This window comes from Cervus elaphus, chromosome 18 (genome assembly GCF_910594005.1).
Source record: "Cervus elaphus chromosome 18, mCerEla1.1, whole genome shotgun sequence".
Taxonomy (NCBI): Eukaryota; Metazoa; Chordata; class Mammalia; order Artiodactyla; family Cervidae; genus Cervus; species Cervus elaphus.
Genome location: NC_057832.1, coordinates 102,434,387 through 102,451,228, shown reverse-complemented (window position 1 = coordinate 102,451,228; position 16,842 = coordinate 102,434,387). Strand labels below are relative to the sequence as shown.

Sequence of the window (16,842 nt, the reverse complement as noted above, 5' to 3'; positions counted from 1 at the left end):
TAGCCTCTGTGATGTGAACAAGGGCTGTGGCCCTGGGAGTGACCATCACTCACGCCACTTAAGTCTTCCCTAACTTTGGAACCAATTGAGAAGTGGGTGTAGTAGTTAGGCAGCATCAGCTTTAATGCTGAGAAGGCTGGATAGGGCAGAAAACGTCAGTCACCAACTCTTTGTGACCCCCTGGACTATAGCCCGCCAGGCTCCTCTGTCCATGGAATTATACAGGCAAGAATATTGGAGTGGGTTGCCATGCCCTCCTCCAGGGGATCTTCTCAACACAGGGACTGAACCTGGGTCTCCCGCATTGCAGGCAGATTCTTTACTATCTAAGCCACCAGACCTCAGCTGCTTAATCTCCGCCTCCAAGACTTGAACTTAGAGTGACCATCCAATAGAAGACATTGGTCCACGGGGCAGAAACTGTGACCAGAATCCCCGCATCGCCCCTGTCTAGCCTCCAAGCAGAGCATATTGGCCTCTGAGCCACCTGACAATCCCACTGGAGAGTCCTTGTGGGGTCTGACAACTTATAAAGGGCTTCATTGCTTCCTCTTCTTCTCCCGGCAGTTCTGTGGGATAATAGGAAAGGCGGACATCCCATCTAGCTGAGGAAGTGGAGGATCAGAAAAGTCAAGGACTTCACTGAAGGTCATGTAATCGGTGGACCAGAACCTTCTATACATCCTAATTCTCAGCCTGGGGCTCTTCCCACTGGTGTTTCTCGATAGAGCCGTAGGGGGACCTGGGGCAGGGGGATGACTGGTGGCACTGGGCACTTGCGTTGCTGGACTGTAGAGCCCTATGTGCCCACGGCACTCTGCAGTCCCTGCAGAACCAGGAAATCCCTCACGTTTCCTGGAGCCCCTGATTGAGAGCCGTTGCCAGACCAGGCGTCTTCTCGACTTCGAGGTTTACTTGCCAGTCCCGCTCAGACTCACAGAGGTCCTCGGACCGAGCTTTTCATTTGTAACCCCAAGCTTCGCTTCGCCTCCGGCAGTGGGGAGAACCCGCTGGTGTGTGCTGTCGCTCTGACTCACGTCCCAGCTCTCACAGGGCGGCCCTGGGAGGGGACAGGGTCACTCCCTGGATGCGGGCTGGCCTCCCAGCCCAGCCTGGATGGCCACTCAGTGAGGTCTGGCGCCTGGGATCCTGACACTCCACCAGAGTCCGTATCCGGAACGGCCAGGCAGCCACCCCCAGCTCCGGGGGCTGGATTGTGCCCATCTGCTCGGGCTGTTTTCTTTTCCTGTAGGCAGGAAGCATGGCTCTGACTAGATGGGTGTATCCTGTTGTTTATGGTGCAAGGCAAGGCTTTCTCTTTCTGCTCAGCCAAAGTCCTCTCTTAGACCATGATCTCCCGTCCCTCCTTCCTCAGCTCCACTACATTCGAGACATGCGCGCGCACGCGCACACACACACACACACACACACACACTGGGACCCAGCCCATATGCCACACTCAAGTCCCCCTGCCAGTATACATCACAAATCTCCTTTCATGTCAGTGCAAGCCCTCCCCCCTCACAGCCCAATGACCCCTTCTGGTTTAGCTTTGGGGGGCTTCCAGGTCACAACTCCAGTCGTTATAGATTCAAACTTTTCCCCCTCCCCTTGAGAAGACTTCTGTCCCAAGTATTCAGGTGAAAAGGACACCTACCTCTTTCTCTTTGGGAGAAAGCATTTGCAATAAAAGTTGCATCCCGGCCAAGTACATGCGGTGCTTTGGGTCCCTGATGGTGGCCAAGCTCTAGGTGATGAGCTGGCCTGGTGAGAGGAAGGGGCCTGAAGCTGGCCCCCTCTGCTGGGTGTGACCTCCCAGGAACCACTGTGGAGCCCATCGGGCCAGCAAGGAGGGTGATGAGATCCAGGAATCAGGTCTGCAGATGTTAACCCAGACAGCTGCCATGGCCACAAGGCAGGGTTTACCAAACGGGGGATTAGGACATGGGGCCAGCCCTGCCATGTCTTCACACTGAGAGCCTGACTCTGACTTCATGAAGCCCCACATGGAAGCGTGCACCCTGGTACACACCCACTCGTGCACACGCGTCCTCTCTGCCTGGATGTCCAACTCACCCTGTCTGTCCCCTGTCTTTTCTCTCTGTCACTCTCTCTGCTGTGCTTCACTTTCTCACTTACACTCATACCCTGTGCAAGGCACCCCCGAGGCTCCCCGTTTCTGTGATGGATCCTCCCCTACACCCCCACACCACACACAGCAGCTCACACCATGAGTACAGCCATGGACACACACCCATGTACACACACACTCGTGCACACACACCCCTAGACGGTGTGCAATGGCCCAGCCCAAATCAGCAACTGAGCCTCTCATTCGGTCAGCACCCAGACCAGCCCAACTTATCCATCCAGGTCTGCCTTTCCTTCAATTCCTATCATCCTCTCAGGGTGGCGTCTTGGCCAGGATGCTGGCCTGCAAGCTTGGGTCTTTGAGTCTCAGCCAGGTCCCGCTCGTGAAAGGTCACTGAGCTGGTGAGTGGTTTCCCTTTTGCTTTGAATCATGCATTTCATCTTTTAGAAGGAGGCGATAAAACTATATCCCTTTAATAAAGTGTGCCGAGACTCCTAGGGAAAGAGAAATACAGAGACATTCATAAATGATGATAGACACAGAGCACCTTATATTAGTAGAACACTGAAACAGCTCACGGCATCATCCGTATAGTCTCCTTTGGTTACAGTAACCACTTGAGGAGACAGAAAGGGATTTAATAATATTGCTGTGCTTTCATACCTATGTTTTTTTCCTCCACTGATGTCTGCTTTTGAGAAATTTGGGCTGTGCCAGACCCAGACATTATGTTCGGAATCCCAGGCCTGGAGTGTGCCCACCCGCCTTCCCTGCCATCCGGCACATGATATGAATGCAAAGTCAAGGCCTTTGAAGGAGAGGAGATGTTTCCAGCTAGATCCTCCCTGTGGTCACCTTCCTGTGCCCCTCTGGTTTTTGTAAGGCAGAAGGGAATGGCTCCTCTTTGGCGCACGGCGCTGGCATCACTTCATTTACAAAGTTAGTGGAAAGAAGGAAAAAAGACAACTCACGGAGCTCTCCATTCAGTCTCTCAATTTACATATTTTAAAATTTTTCCTAGTGAATTGGGCCCCGCATGCCGTCTGCATATATGAAACGGGATCAGCCGGGGGAGAAGAAAGCCCGCATCTTTTCCCAGTCTTGGTGTCATTACTGTGTCTCTGTCAGTGTTCCAAAATATAATGGGATTTGTTTGGCTGATTTATACTGCATGCCGGCAACATTATCCAGACCCACTCTTGGGCCCGAGGAGTGAAGAGGGGGAAGATGCATGGTAACGAGACTGGGGCTAATAAAATTTATTCCTCCTAACAAGGGAATGACCTCCCCCGTAATTCAGCCTGGCGAGCCGGGCCACTGCTTCCCAGCGCTGGCCAGAAAACACGCAAACTTAATCATTGTGGTGTGCCGCGCTCCAATTACAGTTCCGGTGGCGGCTCAGGCTGTCTGCAGTAGACAGGGAGAGCAGTGGGGACGTGGAATTGATGGGCTGGGGGACGGGGAGGTGGCTCTTGGTCCTTGACAGGCAGCCGCTGGGGACCTCTGAAGCTTAAGGTACCCAAGGAAAGGGACAGCACCCATGTGAGTTTTACTTGGTGCCATTCCAAGGCCTTTCCTGGTCTGTCCCAGGGGTCCAGCTTTGGCTTCTGCACTGAATGCATCGTGGAGGTTACTTGCAGAACTGGACGAGTGAAGTTTCATCCGTGTTTCTCTTGCTTGGCCAGCCTGAATCTCTGGTCATGGTGTCATGGTCTCTCTGCTTACCCAAAGGGAGGAACCTGGGGCTCTCAGCAGCTGAGCTAATGAGGAGAAGGTCAGGGGTTCGATCCCTGGGGTTCCTGACTTGGAGCTGCTCTTTGCCTGCCATGCTCAGCAATTCATAGGAGGGGTGCATTGCTACGGCTCGCCATTGGTTACAGCCTGGAGTGGGCAGCTCAAGTTAGTGGCATTAGTTGCCTATTAGAAAGATAACTTGTTATCATGATGAGAGAATGGCCACTTAGATGACCTGTATTTTGGTACCCATCTCTGTGAGATGCTTAGAAACAGGGCACATAGCTCATTGGGAACCTTGGTGTAATTCATTGGGTTCTTTTTCCAACACCAAGACACTTTTCACAAAGCCCCTTCAATAATGTGTTGGTCTAACCAAGCTACTGTGACTGAGGTTTGCTGGCTTCCTCTTTCTTTCTCTGCACATTCATTTCTCCTTCAATCTCATTGAAAAAGACACAATGAAGAGCCATTCGGAGATAATGTGTTAGTAACTAAGTGGATGAGGTCTCCTTCATGCTCTTTTCTTGATATCTGGGCTCACGGCCGAGGTGTGGGGCCAACCTTTGCCTCTACTGGGGTTTCTCTGGCTCTGAAGTGAGTTTGCCTGGGATCAGCCTGGGCCCTGGGCAGAGCTTTGGAGAGGGTTAGAAATTATGAAAAAGAGGAAAGTTTGTGAAAAACAGTAAGCAATTGTAGGGCGATATCGTCTGAGTTTTTGGATCTCTTTTTTTGTTTTAGAAACGAGTGTTCAAGGCACATGGGAATATCTTATGGTGAAACAAGCTTTCTGATGAAAGTAACCTTAAGCCAACCAGAGCCTCCCCATGAGGTTCCTGCCTCCCTGAGGGTTCTCCCTGCTTCCCTCCCGCCCTGCTGTCAGAGGGCACACAGAGTCGCCTCCAGGGAGAGACACACTGTGGGCATCGGAGCCTGGCACATCTAGGAATGCCGTGGGGTCAGCGGTTCTATTTGAGATCTGGCCCCAATAAGCGGGGATCATTACCTTCCTACACTGCAGAGATATACAGCTAGAGTCTGTATTTAGACATGAGCTACTGTACTTACCTGATCAATATCTCCCTTTATAAAGGAATCCCTCATGTGTAATTCACCTATTCCCTGTTTCCTGTGGAGCTCTACTCTGGTCAGCTCCCAGTGTGTGTGTGTGTGTGTAAGTGTAAGTGTAATTAATTAGTGGGTACGTGTTTGGGGCCGCTGAGCATGAAGAATCTAAAGGCCTTTACTCTTCCACATCAATAGGCACCTCTTTTTCTCCTAACTTGTGTTTCTTTTCTAAACTTCAGCTTTCCCTCTCCTTAGGGACAGGTTGGCCCAGGAAAGGAGGAAGCCCACTCTGATGACTGGCCAAGGGCCTCCTCCAGACAGGAGGGTCGGTTTCTCCCAGAGATCACAGAAAGGGAGAAGGCTTTTCCTGGATGGTAGCAAAAAAGAGTCGGGCCTGCCCCTCCAGCAGCCTCTCTCATCCTGACATGTTGAGAGACCAGTTCCCCGATCCTCCTCCCTTTGGGGCCACCCTCCAGCCCCCTAGAGGAAGCCTCTATGTAATACCACTATTTTCCCCCTCCGGACTGGGAATTTAGGGTTCTGGTATCTATTTCTTAGTAGCTTGATAGAACACGAGAGGTCATTTCACTCTCTAAGCCTCTACTTATCTCTTCTGTAAAATGGGGCTGTTCAGTTCTAAGCCCTGGGGCCATTTTCCTCTGAAATTGCACAGTGTGTGAAAGCATGACAGTGCCCTGTCCTGGATGGAGAACTCACAATTGACCCCCAATGTCGCCTCTTCCTTGAAACCTTACTGCCCCCCTCAGCAGTCATGGGCCCACTCTCTGTCCCTCCAGCCCTGGTGCACACCTAAAGCTGGGCATACATGGCCTTGTCTAGTCATGGACCTGATCTGCAGGTCCTCCAAGCCATCTTTCTATTGTTAGGTCCTCACTTGCTGCTTGGTGCCTAGTAGATCTTCCTAAACATTCTTAAGCAAAGTAATCGGTGAGGAACAGTAAATCCTGTTGTCTTCATTTAGTGCCTCAGTGTCCTCTAGTGGAAACAGAGAGTTCCAGTAGCCTAAGAGACCAAAAGTTGGATGGAAAAAGGCCCAACTGGAGGCCCCACAGTGGGTGAGCTTGGGAAGGTCTCTGACGCCTTCTTCCCCATAATGGGGAAGCTTTGAGGGTGGGTGTGGAGTGCTCAGGCCTAGGCGGCTTGAAGCCGGATGCTACTTTTGCCTTCAGAGAGAGCTGGAGAACCAGTTTGCTCCCAGATGGAAGGATTCCTCTCTCTCCTGGGCCAGGAGCTACCATGAACAATGGGAGGACCAGGTCTGACCTTGTATTTTTCCTTCCTGGGTTCAGAGACGGCGGCTGCCAGCTCAGAGTAGTTGGCAGCTGTATCCCCAGATGAAGGATTCGCCCATCTCCGCAAGCTCACCTGGTCAGCCTTCTTTGGATCAGTCTGGGATATTTGTAAACAGTGGATGTCTGGGGTGAAAGGGGCAGCCTATGGCTATGGAAGAGACCAGGTCCCAGAGCTGAGCTAATTGGCCCACAGGGGCATGGACCTGGTGATCTTTATCTCATTAGCACTGCTTTTGGACCACTGAGCTCTGGTCTAGTTCTGATCTTTCCATAATAAGGACTCCACCTGGGGTTTCTGCAAAGGTAGGGTGACTAAGTGTGGGGCTAAAACAGCTCCACCCGGTAAGAAGCATGCATCTGGAACCAGGCTGGGGGCCATGCTAGCCAGGATGAAGAGTGATTTCAGAATCAGGTCCCCACCCAAGGCCTCATCACCGGAGGTCTTCAGGATAGATTGGCCCAGGTTATGAGGGTGATGGTGGGGCAGGGGTTGGAGGGTGATGCCCACTGTCTCCCAGGTCTACTCCTTTCTTAGGCCTTCTCAGAGGGTCTCCGCAGAGACCACTGGGGTCCTTGGGTGGCTGTTCTGCAGCTCTGCTTTGCATCCTGGGGAGACTGAGCAGGAAGGATGCTGGCAGCACTTAAAATCCCTTTCTGTGGAGATGATAGAGCTTTTCAGAGTGCCAGTCTCTCTGCAGAGTGGGAGCAATTTCCCTGTAATTGGTAAAGTAACCGTAACTGCTCTGTCATTTGTATGTAGCGACACGTAATTGCACGGTAACCTTTGCCGCTGAGTGCGAGGTAAGCACGGTAAGCTATTAGATTGTAATTCGGAGTGTCAGCTCTGGCTCCCCACGCCACCGCCGCCACCGCTGCTCGGTTCAGGGAGGCTGCCACGGGGCCCCCTGCCTCCAGGCCTAGCGGGTCCTGCTCCCGTGGTTATGCTTGTCACATGGTGTTCTCTCCTGGGCCTAGTCTGTGGCACCCTCAGCCAGGAAGAGACCCCTCTGGTGACCTGGGACGGTGCTTCTCACTAAATCATCTGGGAAGGGGTTAGGATACAGATCTCTGAGCCCCGGCTCCAAGAGTTTCTTATCCAGTAGATCTGGGGTGGGGGTGACCAGAATTTGCATTCCTAAGGAGCAGCCCTAACTCTAGCCAGTGCTTCCCTGGTTGCTCAGACAGTAAAGAATCTGCCTGCAATGCAGGAGACCCTGGTTTGATCCCTGGGTTGGGAAGATCCCCTGAAGAAGGGAATGGCACCCCACTCCAGTATTCTTGCCTGGAGAATTCCATGGACAGAGGAGCTTCGTGGGCTACAGTCCATGGGATTCTCCGGGCAAGATTCTCTCAGATCTCAGAGTCGGACATGACTGAGGGACTAACACACACACCCAGCCCTAACTCTTCTGGACCTAAGACTATTTCTCCTTTATTCAGCCTCATTGGCCTGATAGATCTTTAGGAAGAACCACCTTTGCTCTTTCATCTTGATAATCTTAGTGCCTTTAATCTTGGTCACACCTCTCTGGGACAAGTATCATGAATTTCCCCAAAGATGCTAAGACTCACAAAGATTATTTGAATTGTCTATGGATGACCTGGGTTCAATCCCTGGGTTGTAAAGATCCCCTGGAGAAGGGAAAGGCTACCCACTTAGTATTCTGGCTTGGAGAATTCCATGAACTGTATAGTCCATGTGGTCACAAATAGTCGGACACGACTGAGCGACTTTCACACACGCACAAGGATGACCAGCAGTAACTAGAGCTAACCACTGTCTTGTTAGTTGTTGCTGTTTAGTTGCTAAGATGTATCCCGCTCTTTCGAGACCCCATGGACTGTAGCTTACCAGGCCCCTTTATCCATGGGATTTCCCAGGCAAGAATACTGGAGTGGGTTGCCATTTCCTTCTCCAGGGGATCTTCTCAACCCGGGAATCGAACTCAGGTCTCTTGCATTGGCAGGTGGATTCTTTACCACTGAGCCACCTGGGAAGCCTGACACTCTCCTAGCACTTACTCAGTGCCAGACATTGTTCTTCATGAATTAGCTATTGAATCCTCTCCACAGCACTGGAAAGTAAATGCTATTACTATTATTATCCCTATACTACCCATGAAAACCTGGGGCACAGAGAAATTTAATAACTTGCCCAAGGTCACACAGCACCAAGTGGTGGAGCTGGGATTCTAACTAGGCTTTCTGGCTCTAGTTCCAAAATCGTGTTAGCTGTTTTGAGACTCAGGTCTTTATTTGGTCGCCCATCAATTCATCCATGCATTTTCCATTTAATATATATGTCTTAACCTATTAAGAACTGGGAACAGAGCTAAGGGTACAAACATGCCTAAAACTTGGTGCCATCCTTGAGCTCATGGCCAGCCCCTGGAATCCAGTGGATCACCAGTCTCACTTTACAAGTCAGGCACCCCATGAGGACATCTGTGGAAAGCAGATCTGGTATCTTCATCATGGGCCAGAAGGGATCTCAGAGGCTATGGCCCTGTCCAAGGCTTTGGGGTCTGTTCACAGAGGTGCCCACTGCATACATTCCCATGCAGCAGACCCTAATCTCTTTCCCTGGTAAGAATGAAGCTTCTGTCTAATGAATAAGCACTGGAGCGGTGGCCAGAGCTCATTCATGGGTATTTGTGGAATGGCAGGGGAGAGGGCCTGCAGGCGTGCCCGGCTCCTGATTACCACGGAGACCAGCCCCTTCCTGGCTCCTCTGGCTCTAGCTCTAATCTTACTGTTAATGGGGCCCAGGGGAGGGCTTGGCCAGGGCCGAAGGAGCACACACTCTCCTCTCCTGTTGCCCAGGGTGCTCAGGAATCCGCTCCAGCCTTCGCTTGTCGAAGGTGTTCACCAATTAGCCTTCCCTTCCAGGGGCCCTGGCATCTGCTCCCTATGCCCCAGCCCCTCGGGGTCTGCAGGCCCTGTGGGACCTCCCTCTGCTCTCCTCTCCTCCCGTGCTGCAATTACTCTGATGCTTTGGCTCAGACTCTGAGGGTGGTGTCCTCAGAGAGCTATGCTCTGGCCGCAGGCATGCAAGGGCCACTCCCTGCTGCACCATCCCCATCCCCCCAAGGCTGTTCTGAGAAGGATTTCCATCAGAAAAATGAACCCGAAGAAACACTGTACCTTGAAGGGCTCTCCAGTTTAGCCAGTGCCTTCACACCCGTTGTGTCACCTGGGTCTCAGGACGAGCCCATCTTGCTATTTTACTGTCAAGGAATGGTAGGCCCAGAGAGCGGCAGGAGGAGGCTGTGCCAAGGTGTATGCTTGGGAAGCTGCTCAGCTGCCGTGTGAACCCAAGTCCTGTGTTTTCTCCCACTCCATCGCTGTTAAAAATCCTTCCCTTATCAACCCCGGCTGGAGGAAGTGAAGAGTAAGACCCCACCCCCACCCCATGCCACAGCTGGGGACCTCAGCATCCATGCACACCCAGGCTGCTCCTGGTCCAGGATCTCCATCACCCTTTCATCACCTGGGACCCCGCTCAGAGGGAGAAACCAAGGCACAGGGAAGTCTGGGTGGGAAGCCATCATTGTCTCTGGAATCCTAGGGCCATGGTAGGAGCCCCAGTTAGCTGTGGCCTTTGCTTCATTTGAGCCTGATGACAATACCATGAGGTCAGCAATTTGGGGACGTACCTGCAGGTCTAGGCGAGGAGCCCCGGATCTGCCTCCTGCGTGGGTCTCACAGGGAGCTGTCCTGAGCTGATACCAGTGGAGTCCTGGCTGCCAGGACACTAGGCTGAGCTGTTCTCACTCCCCTCTCCCAGTGAAAACATTCCTCACTGGGCCTTTCGCAGTGCAAGATGCCGCCGTGGTAAAGATTCGTGGGTCCCTGACTTTCTGCCTCTGAGCAAGCAAGGATTTAATGCAGTCATTGGCTGAATGTACACTTTGGTTTTTGTAGGTAGTTGATTTTCACCTCATTTTCTGCCCAGTGAAGAAGAAAGGTATCTGGTAACTTAAAACTCAGAATTGCAGTCCTGGGGGCTGAACAACCTGAGCCTCATCAGGTCAAGGCAGCGTGTTTGTGCCAGGTGCGGTGGGAAACATGGACGGCCTTGTTCCCTGCCTCAGTTTCCCCTTGTGGAGAGTGGACAGTCCTTCAGCCTTATCTACTTGGAAAATGGTAGTAGTGGCGAGGTCCTTTGGCTAATGGCAGACATCCCAGCAGCAGTTTAGGGCCGAGAAAGTCCAGGGTGAGGACAGGACCAGAGGCAGGAATGTGCAAGGCCATGAAGATCCCTAAGCTACCTTCTGAATGCTTGGCAGTCACCGTGGTTATGTCCACCAGGGAGAAGACATTGTCTGTCCTTTATCTGGGCTTTCTTCCTTCCTGTTTCCTCTCCATCTCTTCTACTCTCCACCCTAGCTGTCTCTCCCATCCCCAGTTCCTCATTTTAGGAAAGAACCATAAAGGTCAGACTAGACCTTGAAAGCTTCCTCCTGCCTTTGACTCCTGGAGCTGTTTTTGGAGGGAATGGAGGTAGTCAAGGCTTCCCTGGTAGCTCAGACAGTAAAGAATCCACCTGTGATGCAGGAGACCTGGGTTTGATCCCTGGGTCGGGAAGATCCCCTGGAGAAGGCAATGACAACCCACTCCAGTATTCTTGCTATGGACAGAGAGCCTGGTGGGCTACAGTCCATGGGGTCGCAAAGAGTTGGACATGACTAAGCGAGATAGGGGTTGTGTTTGGTCTGGGCTGTTGGATTAGACGATGCAAGAGAGGCCAAAGGCAGGATGTGGGGTGGATGTCTGCTCTGCACATGGCTGTATGTGCTCCCTCCCTGCCCTGGCTGCCCCCACCACGATAAGAGGGAGGTCAAGATGCTTGGCACACAGACATTGCCTGTCACCCCTGTCCCCCATTGCTGGGAGGGAGCTGAGGGCCCCTGCATCCCTGGAAAGCTCAGAGTTGGCCACTTTGATGCGGCTCTGCTGGCAAGAGCCTGCCTGCTGGTTCTCCAGAAGCCTCTTCCTTTGGCTGGATTGGAGCCTTTAAAAAATGACACCTTGTATTTTATTTCCCTGCTTTCTCTGAAAAGTCCAAAGGCGTTTACAGGCATGAGCTCTATGGACGCCCATCAAAAAGCGGAGGTTGTTTGCTTCATCTTTATAGAGTGGGAAATCAAAGCACAGAGAGATGGAATGTCTCAGGAGAGAAAGTTCTTCTGAGAAAAAGGGGGAAATCCATTGTAGGATCTTAGAGCCTCAGGGAGGTCTGTGCCAACCCGCAAGCTGCTCAGTGGGGGGCACTGGAGGCCCCTCAGCAACCACTGTCAAGGTCTTAGCTACTCCCCGGGAGGACTGCCTAGCTGTGACCCTCTGCTTACATGGGGATCTGGGAGCCTGGAGTAAAACAGGTAGAGACTCAGCTAAAACACTGGGGGTAGGGTAGGGTGGGGAAATGGCTTCAGTTGTTGGTTCCTGACTCCTGAAATTGTCCCAGAGTCATAAGCAAGAGTTGGGTCCCTGTGTCCCACAGGGTACCTGGGAATCCAGGGAATGTTCTCTTTAAGGGATGCTAAGAGGTGTTCCCATGGAAAAATGGTTTAGGAAATAAATTGTTTGGAAAAAATGCTGAGAGAATTTTAAACCTATTTCTTCCTAAAAAGACTTTTCACACCTTTTTTGTGTGTGTAACAATTAGGAATATCTTACATGATGTTAGAATGTACTGGGTTTCAGGACATTGCCCAAAATCATTTGCCCAAGGAACCCATTTATGGTAGGAAATCTTGTGGGACTTGTGTTCCATGGAAGGCATTTTGGGAAATGCTGGTGAAAGTATGACAATGTCAGGGCTGCCCTTCTTCACTATGCAGTAAAAGAAGAAGGAGCCTGAGATGGGACATAGGGAGGCACCTGTGCCCTGACTGAATTCATCCACAAACTTTCCAGTCCTCCCATTCCTCCTTTCCCCAACCAATTGTCCATACATGTCTCTGCCATGGTGTTGGCGTACGTGTATTAACATTCCTATTTCTCCATTCCCCACCTTTGAGTCCTGACCTGTGTGTCTGCTCAACACTAAGTGTGTAGATGTGGAACCCTCGCCCCTCTCACTCCCTAGCAGGGATGTCTGGGTCCCATGCCCATGGGTGGTGGCCCAGTGTTTTCCCAAGTCATTGTGATGATGGGCTATCAAGATGGTACCTGGAGTGGTTGGAGGTGGGGCAGAGAGGTTGCAGAGTGTGGTAGAAAGAAGACTCCAGGGATCTGTGACTTTCTGCCATGGTCCTGCAACCTACCTAGATGACTGTTCACAGGCTACCTAGTTTCTCTGAAGCTGAGTTTTTCATGTGATAAAGCAGGGATTTATACCAGATGATTCACCTCTAAGGATTCTCCTAGCTCCAGAGTTCCCTGACTCAGTACCTCTGCAAATTACCCTGCTGTTCACTTCTAATTCTTCTCCCTCTTCCTTTTCAGCTCTTAACCATTGATGACAACTTCTGTGGCCTGGATATGAACGCCCCCCTGGGCGTGTCAGAGATGGTGCGTGGCATCCCCGTCTTCACGGAGGACAGGGACCGCATGACTTCTGTCATCGCTTACGTCTACAAGAATCACTCTCTGGCCTTCGTGGGCACCAAAAGTGGCAAGCTGAAGAAGGTAGGACAAGGGGTAGTTATTTTGGTGATTGTGCGGACAGCCTGTCCCCAGCGGGATGGATGTTGGCTTGCGTTCTCTTGCTACCCGGGGCCTGGTTGGCTGGTGATACAGGTTTGTGCTAAGGAGGTGTGTTGCTGTTTTGAGGTCGACAGTGGTACTCTTGTCCCTTCTCTGCCTTCACATGGAGGATTGCTGTGGGACTCACACTGGTGAGTGTGTGGATCCACCTCTTGGGGCTGGTGTGTTCCTGAGAGGTGTGCGTCTCCAGGCTTCTGGTCTAAGTGGTGTGCTCTGTCCAACTTGGGCTTATGCCCCAAGGCAAGACCTTTATTAGGCGTGGATGGTTGAGGAGGATGGACAGGGGCAAGGGATGTGCCTGTTCCTCCCTCTTCAGCCCTTCTGGTTGGTACATCCATCTGGAATCCATTCAGGGAACAGATGGAGGAAAGTATATAGTACCCGTGGGAATTGCTACTGGGGCTAAGAGCCAGATCGTGGGACGAGGAAACCATGGATGCTGTGAGAGCACAGAAATGCCTTCAGGTGGAGTGGAACCATGTGATCCGGGACATGAGCTTTCCTCCTCATTCTCCAGAAGCTTGCTGGCTTCAGTGGTACTGGGTGACCTTGGCCCATCCGCCGTGTTTCACGTCCCCATCTATGCAGAACTACTCTGTCACAGGCCTTGGCCTGGGCTCGCATCTCAGTGGGTTGGCGCTGGTCCCCCAGAGTGCCCTTCTTGCTTGGATCAAAAGCCTTTCTAAAACTCAAGGCGGTAGGTCCCATTTTCTGTTGGCCGATAATCATTCTTGAGTCTTTCTCCTGGGAAATACTGATGATGCCGTGCGGAGATCCTGCTTGTTTTAATTAGGCCTACCCTGGAATTTTCTGGACATTGTGTGGTTCAGATGGATGAAGCAGCAGTGCCTTACCTGAGGCCGAGTTTTGATGCCTATTTTTCTCTTTGCTGTGTTTGTGGGTATACGCTTGATGGTCAAGGGGAAATGCTCTCTGCAAATCTCGAGATTGTACCTGTTAAGCTGTCCTATGGTGTGACAGCCCATTCCAGCCATTGTTTTTCTTTCTTCAGATTGTGCATCTTTGTGGAACAGGTGGTGGGGCTGGAGGGTGAGAGTGTGGAGGGGGAGAGGCAGGGAGCAGAGTGTGTGTGGGTTGGGGACGTGTGTGGAGCAGTTAAATGGCTAGCGGCTGGAAGAGAAAACATATGTTGGTGAAATGCCATGGCACGTGGCAAGGGTGATGCAGGCAACCCAGCACGCACTGGGATCATCCACCTCATTGTAATGTACTGCCTTCTATGCCAAATGAATAGATTAATTTAACCTTTGTCCTTACAGCTTGAAGAATGATGTTTCCTAGTCACCTGCCTTTCTGAGAAGACTATGTTAAGCACAACTGAATATTTTCTTGCTGCCTTGGCCTTCTTGTTGTGATTACTACTCACATGGTGGACTGGGCTCATGGACGCCCAGGAAGGATGCTGGGAAGTGCAGGCGTGTTGTGTCTGATTGTTGCAGCCTTTGCGGCTCTTCCTCTAGGGCACCTTGTCACTCATCACTTCCAGATGCTGCCAGGAATCCTGGTCCACATCAGCACCTTTCCTCCTCCCTGAGCTGCGGCTTCCAGCTTTCAGTGAGCTGGGAAATCAGATAACCAAACTTGCTGAAATTGTGTCTGATAAGCCTCCGTATAAGCCAAGGGCGGCGGGAGGTGGGGGGGGTCCATGAACTTTAGAGCAAGGACTTTGGGAAAAGATGTTTCTGTTGGTTGCTCAGGTGACTTCATTCTTCATGAGGATTCAACGAGTTAGCTTTGCCGGCAAATACTGAATACCAAATACCAAAGTCTAAATACCGAAGTCATTCCCATATACAAGTCACACAGTGAAATGTCTGTTGACCTGCTTTGCTTGCTCTGATGGCTAAGTAAGCACTGTTGAGGGTAAATAAGTAAGCAAAGGAACTGGGAGTGCTTTAGGTCTTGCCCATCTCAGTGGAAGGGAGAGGTGACTTCCTTCAATGTTCTGGAAGGTTCCCACCCCCTCAACTTCCTACCAGGGGCCAGAGGATCTATTCACTTGCTGGCCAGACCAAGTAGACCCTATAGAAGAATTTTTTTTTTTTTTTGCTATTGTCTGAGCTGATGGGTATATGGTGTCCATGACATAAACATTGAGAATTCACTACACATAACAGAAGTTATTTTCTCTTGGGGGAAAAAAAAAAGATGTTTCCTGGCCATGGCTGCATCGTAAACCTAAGTCGGTTGACTTGCAAATAAATGTGTGCTCTTGGTCAGAGGGTTGTTGGAGGCTGATGGGGGCTGACTCTCTCACCTGTAGAAGCCGGTCCCTTGACGGGGGGTCAGAGTGAGGCCCATCTCTGTGAGTGGGGGCTGAGGACACCTCCAGGACCCCAGGCCGGCCAAGTGCACACAGACATCCATTGTGGGATAGGCTGTGGGCAGAGCCTTACCTTGAAGTGTCCCCCGAGGTCAGCCAGGCTGGCCATGACAGGCCACACCTGACCAGGGGCTTTAGGGCTTTATAAACCGTGGACTGGCATTTCTCATCTTTTACTTTGGAGCAGGGGCTGGGGGCGAGGTTCTATTTCAATCACTTGGGACATTACATTTAATTTCCAGAGCTGTAGTAGGACTGGTGAAGCATAAACATTTGAGAAGTAGGGCCAGAGAGTCATGTGTCGGGGAATGAGCCAGTGGCCCTCCTGGGGGAAAGCCAGGCCATGGGGGCAGCCAAACTTTCTGCTCTGAGAGCTCAGAATGAGGGCCTTTTTAATAGTTTTGCTGAAGCCCAGCTACACTCCTGCAGACTCAGCCGGCCCTGGGGGACAGTCTGAATAGGGAAAGGAAAGCTGGGCCGCCGCGTCTGTTGTTTGAAATAATAAAAAGCGAAACTGGCCCATTTATTTATTTTTTTCTAAACAATAGAATTTCCCACCACTCGGGCTCACTGAGCACCACTCCCCTTCCCCTGTCATAACTCTGTCCTGCTTTTCCCAAAGGTTATCAGGACCCCATTCACTCTTTGGGCAGAGGCCCAGCCATGAAAAGCTGTGGGGCTGCTGGAGGATTTAGTGGGAAGTTTTGTGAGCTACTGAAACTGGGGGCTCAGGATAATAGAAATCATACGGCTGCCGTAATTACAGAGCTGGCTTCTCTGAGCCCTGTAATAATCTCCTGCGTGAATCAAGGGCCTTGCAGAGTTCTTTGCAATATGACAAGGGACTCAAGGTGGGAAGGCTGGGCGGGAGGGGGTTAGGGGGTTTGCTAAGAGTAAGGGAGTTTGCTGTGAGTTTCAGGAGTTCAGGAGCTAGACTGTAGCAGCTATCCATGGGCTGCCCTGAAAATTACTGACTTTCCAGTTTGTTTGAAAGGTATGGGTCCCCATCATTGGCAACCTTGTCTCTGATGACCGTAATTTTACTCCTTTAGTGCACACATCACATGAGGCAGGGGGAAAGGAGGTGAGGAAAGTACCAATTTGGATGTCTTTTATTTTTTCTGGGCTGTGTGTGTGTGTGTGTGTGTGTTACGGCTGGCATTGGCACATACATGCTCCAGTCATCAGGAGGTGCCTAGAAATTTAGGAATAAGTTACAGGCTGTTATAGTTTGAACTACAGGTTAAATTCTTAAGGCCAGCACCATTCCGGTTTGCTTTAAGGTGTCTGTATAAATCTGAAAACCTTTGACCCAAGTTGGGGGAATGAGGTCAGTGTTGCCTCAGAGGACAAGATCTCTTTGCTTAAATATTCCAGCTCCAATTTCTCTGTCTCTGGCGTTTTTACCACTAAGTGATCATATTTTATGGCTGCTGTTCGGCAGTGAATTACTGCCTGACATTAGTGGGAGAGACTAATGTTCATTGTGAACCAGAACATCATAAACTTCCACTTGAGGTGTGATTGCTCCTTTCATTTTGTGATTGCATCTTTCCTGGGTGTTTTGTTAGGTTGAACTG

At 51.1% G+C, this 16,842-nt stretch overlaps 1 protein-coding gene across 1 annotated transcript in view; it reads left to right on the top strand.

The window, feature by feature from the left end:
- PLXNA4 (plexin A4) overlaps positions 1–16,842 on the top strand; it is a 471,239-nt gene that overhangs the window by 78,612 nt on the left and 375,785 nt on the right. Inside the window, exon 3 of the mRNA XM_043872047.1 lies at positions 12,658–12,840. Within this exon, the coding sequence (XP_043727982.1) occupies positions 12,658–12,840 (183 nt within the window). The remainder of the gene's footprint in view (positions 1–12,657; positions 12,841–16,842) is intronic.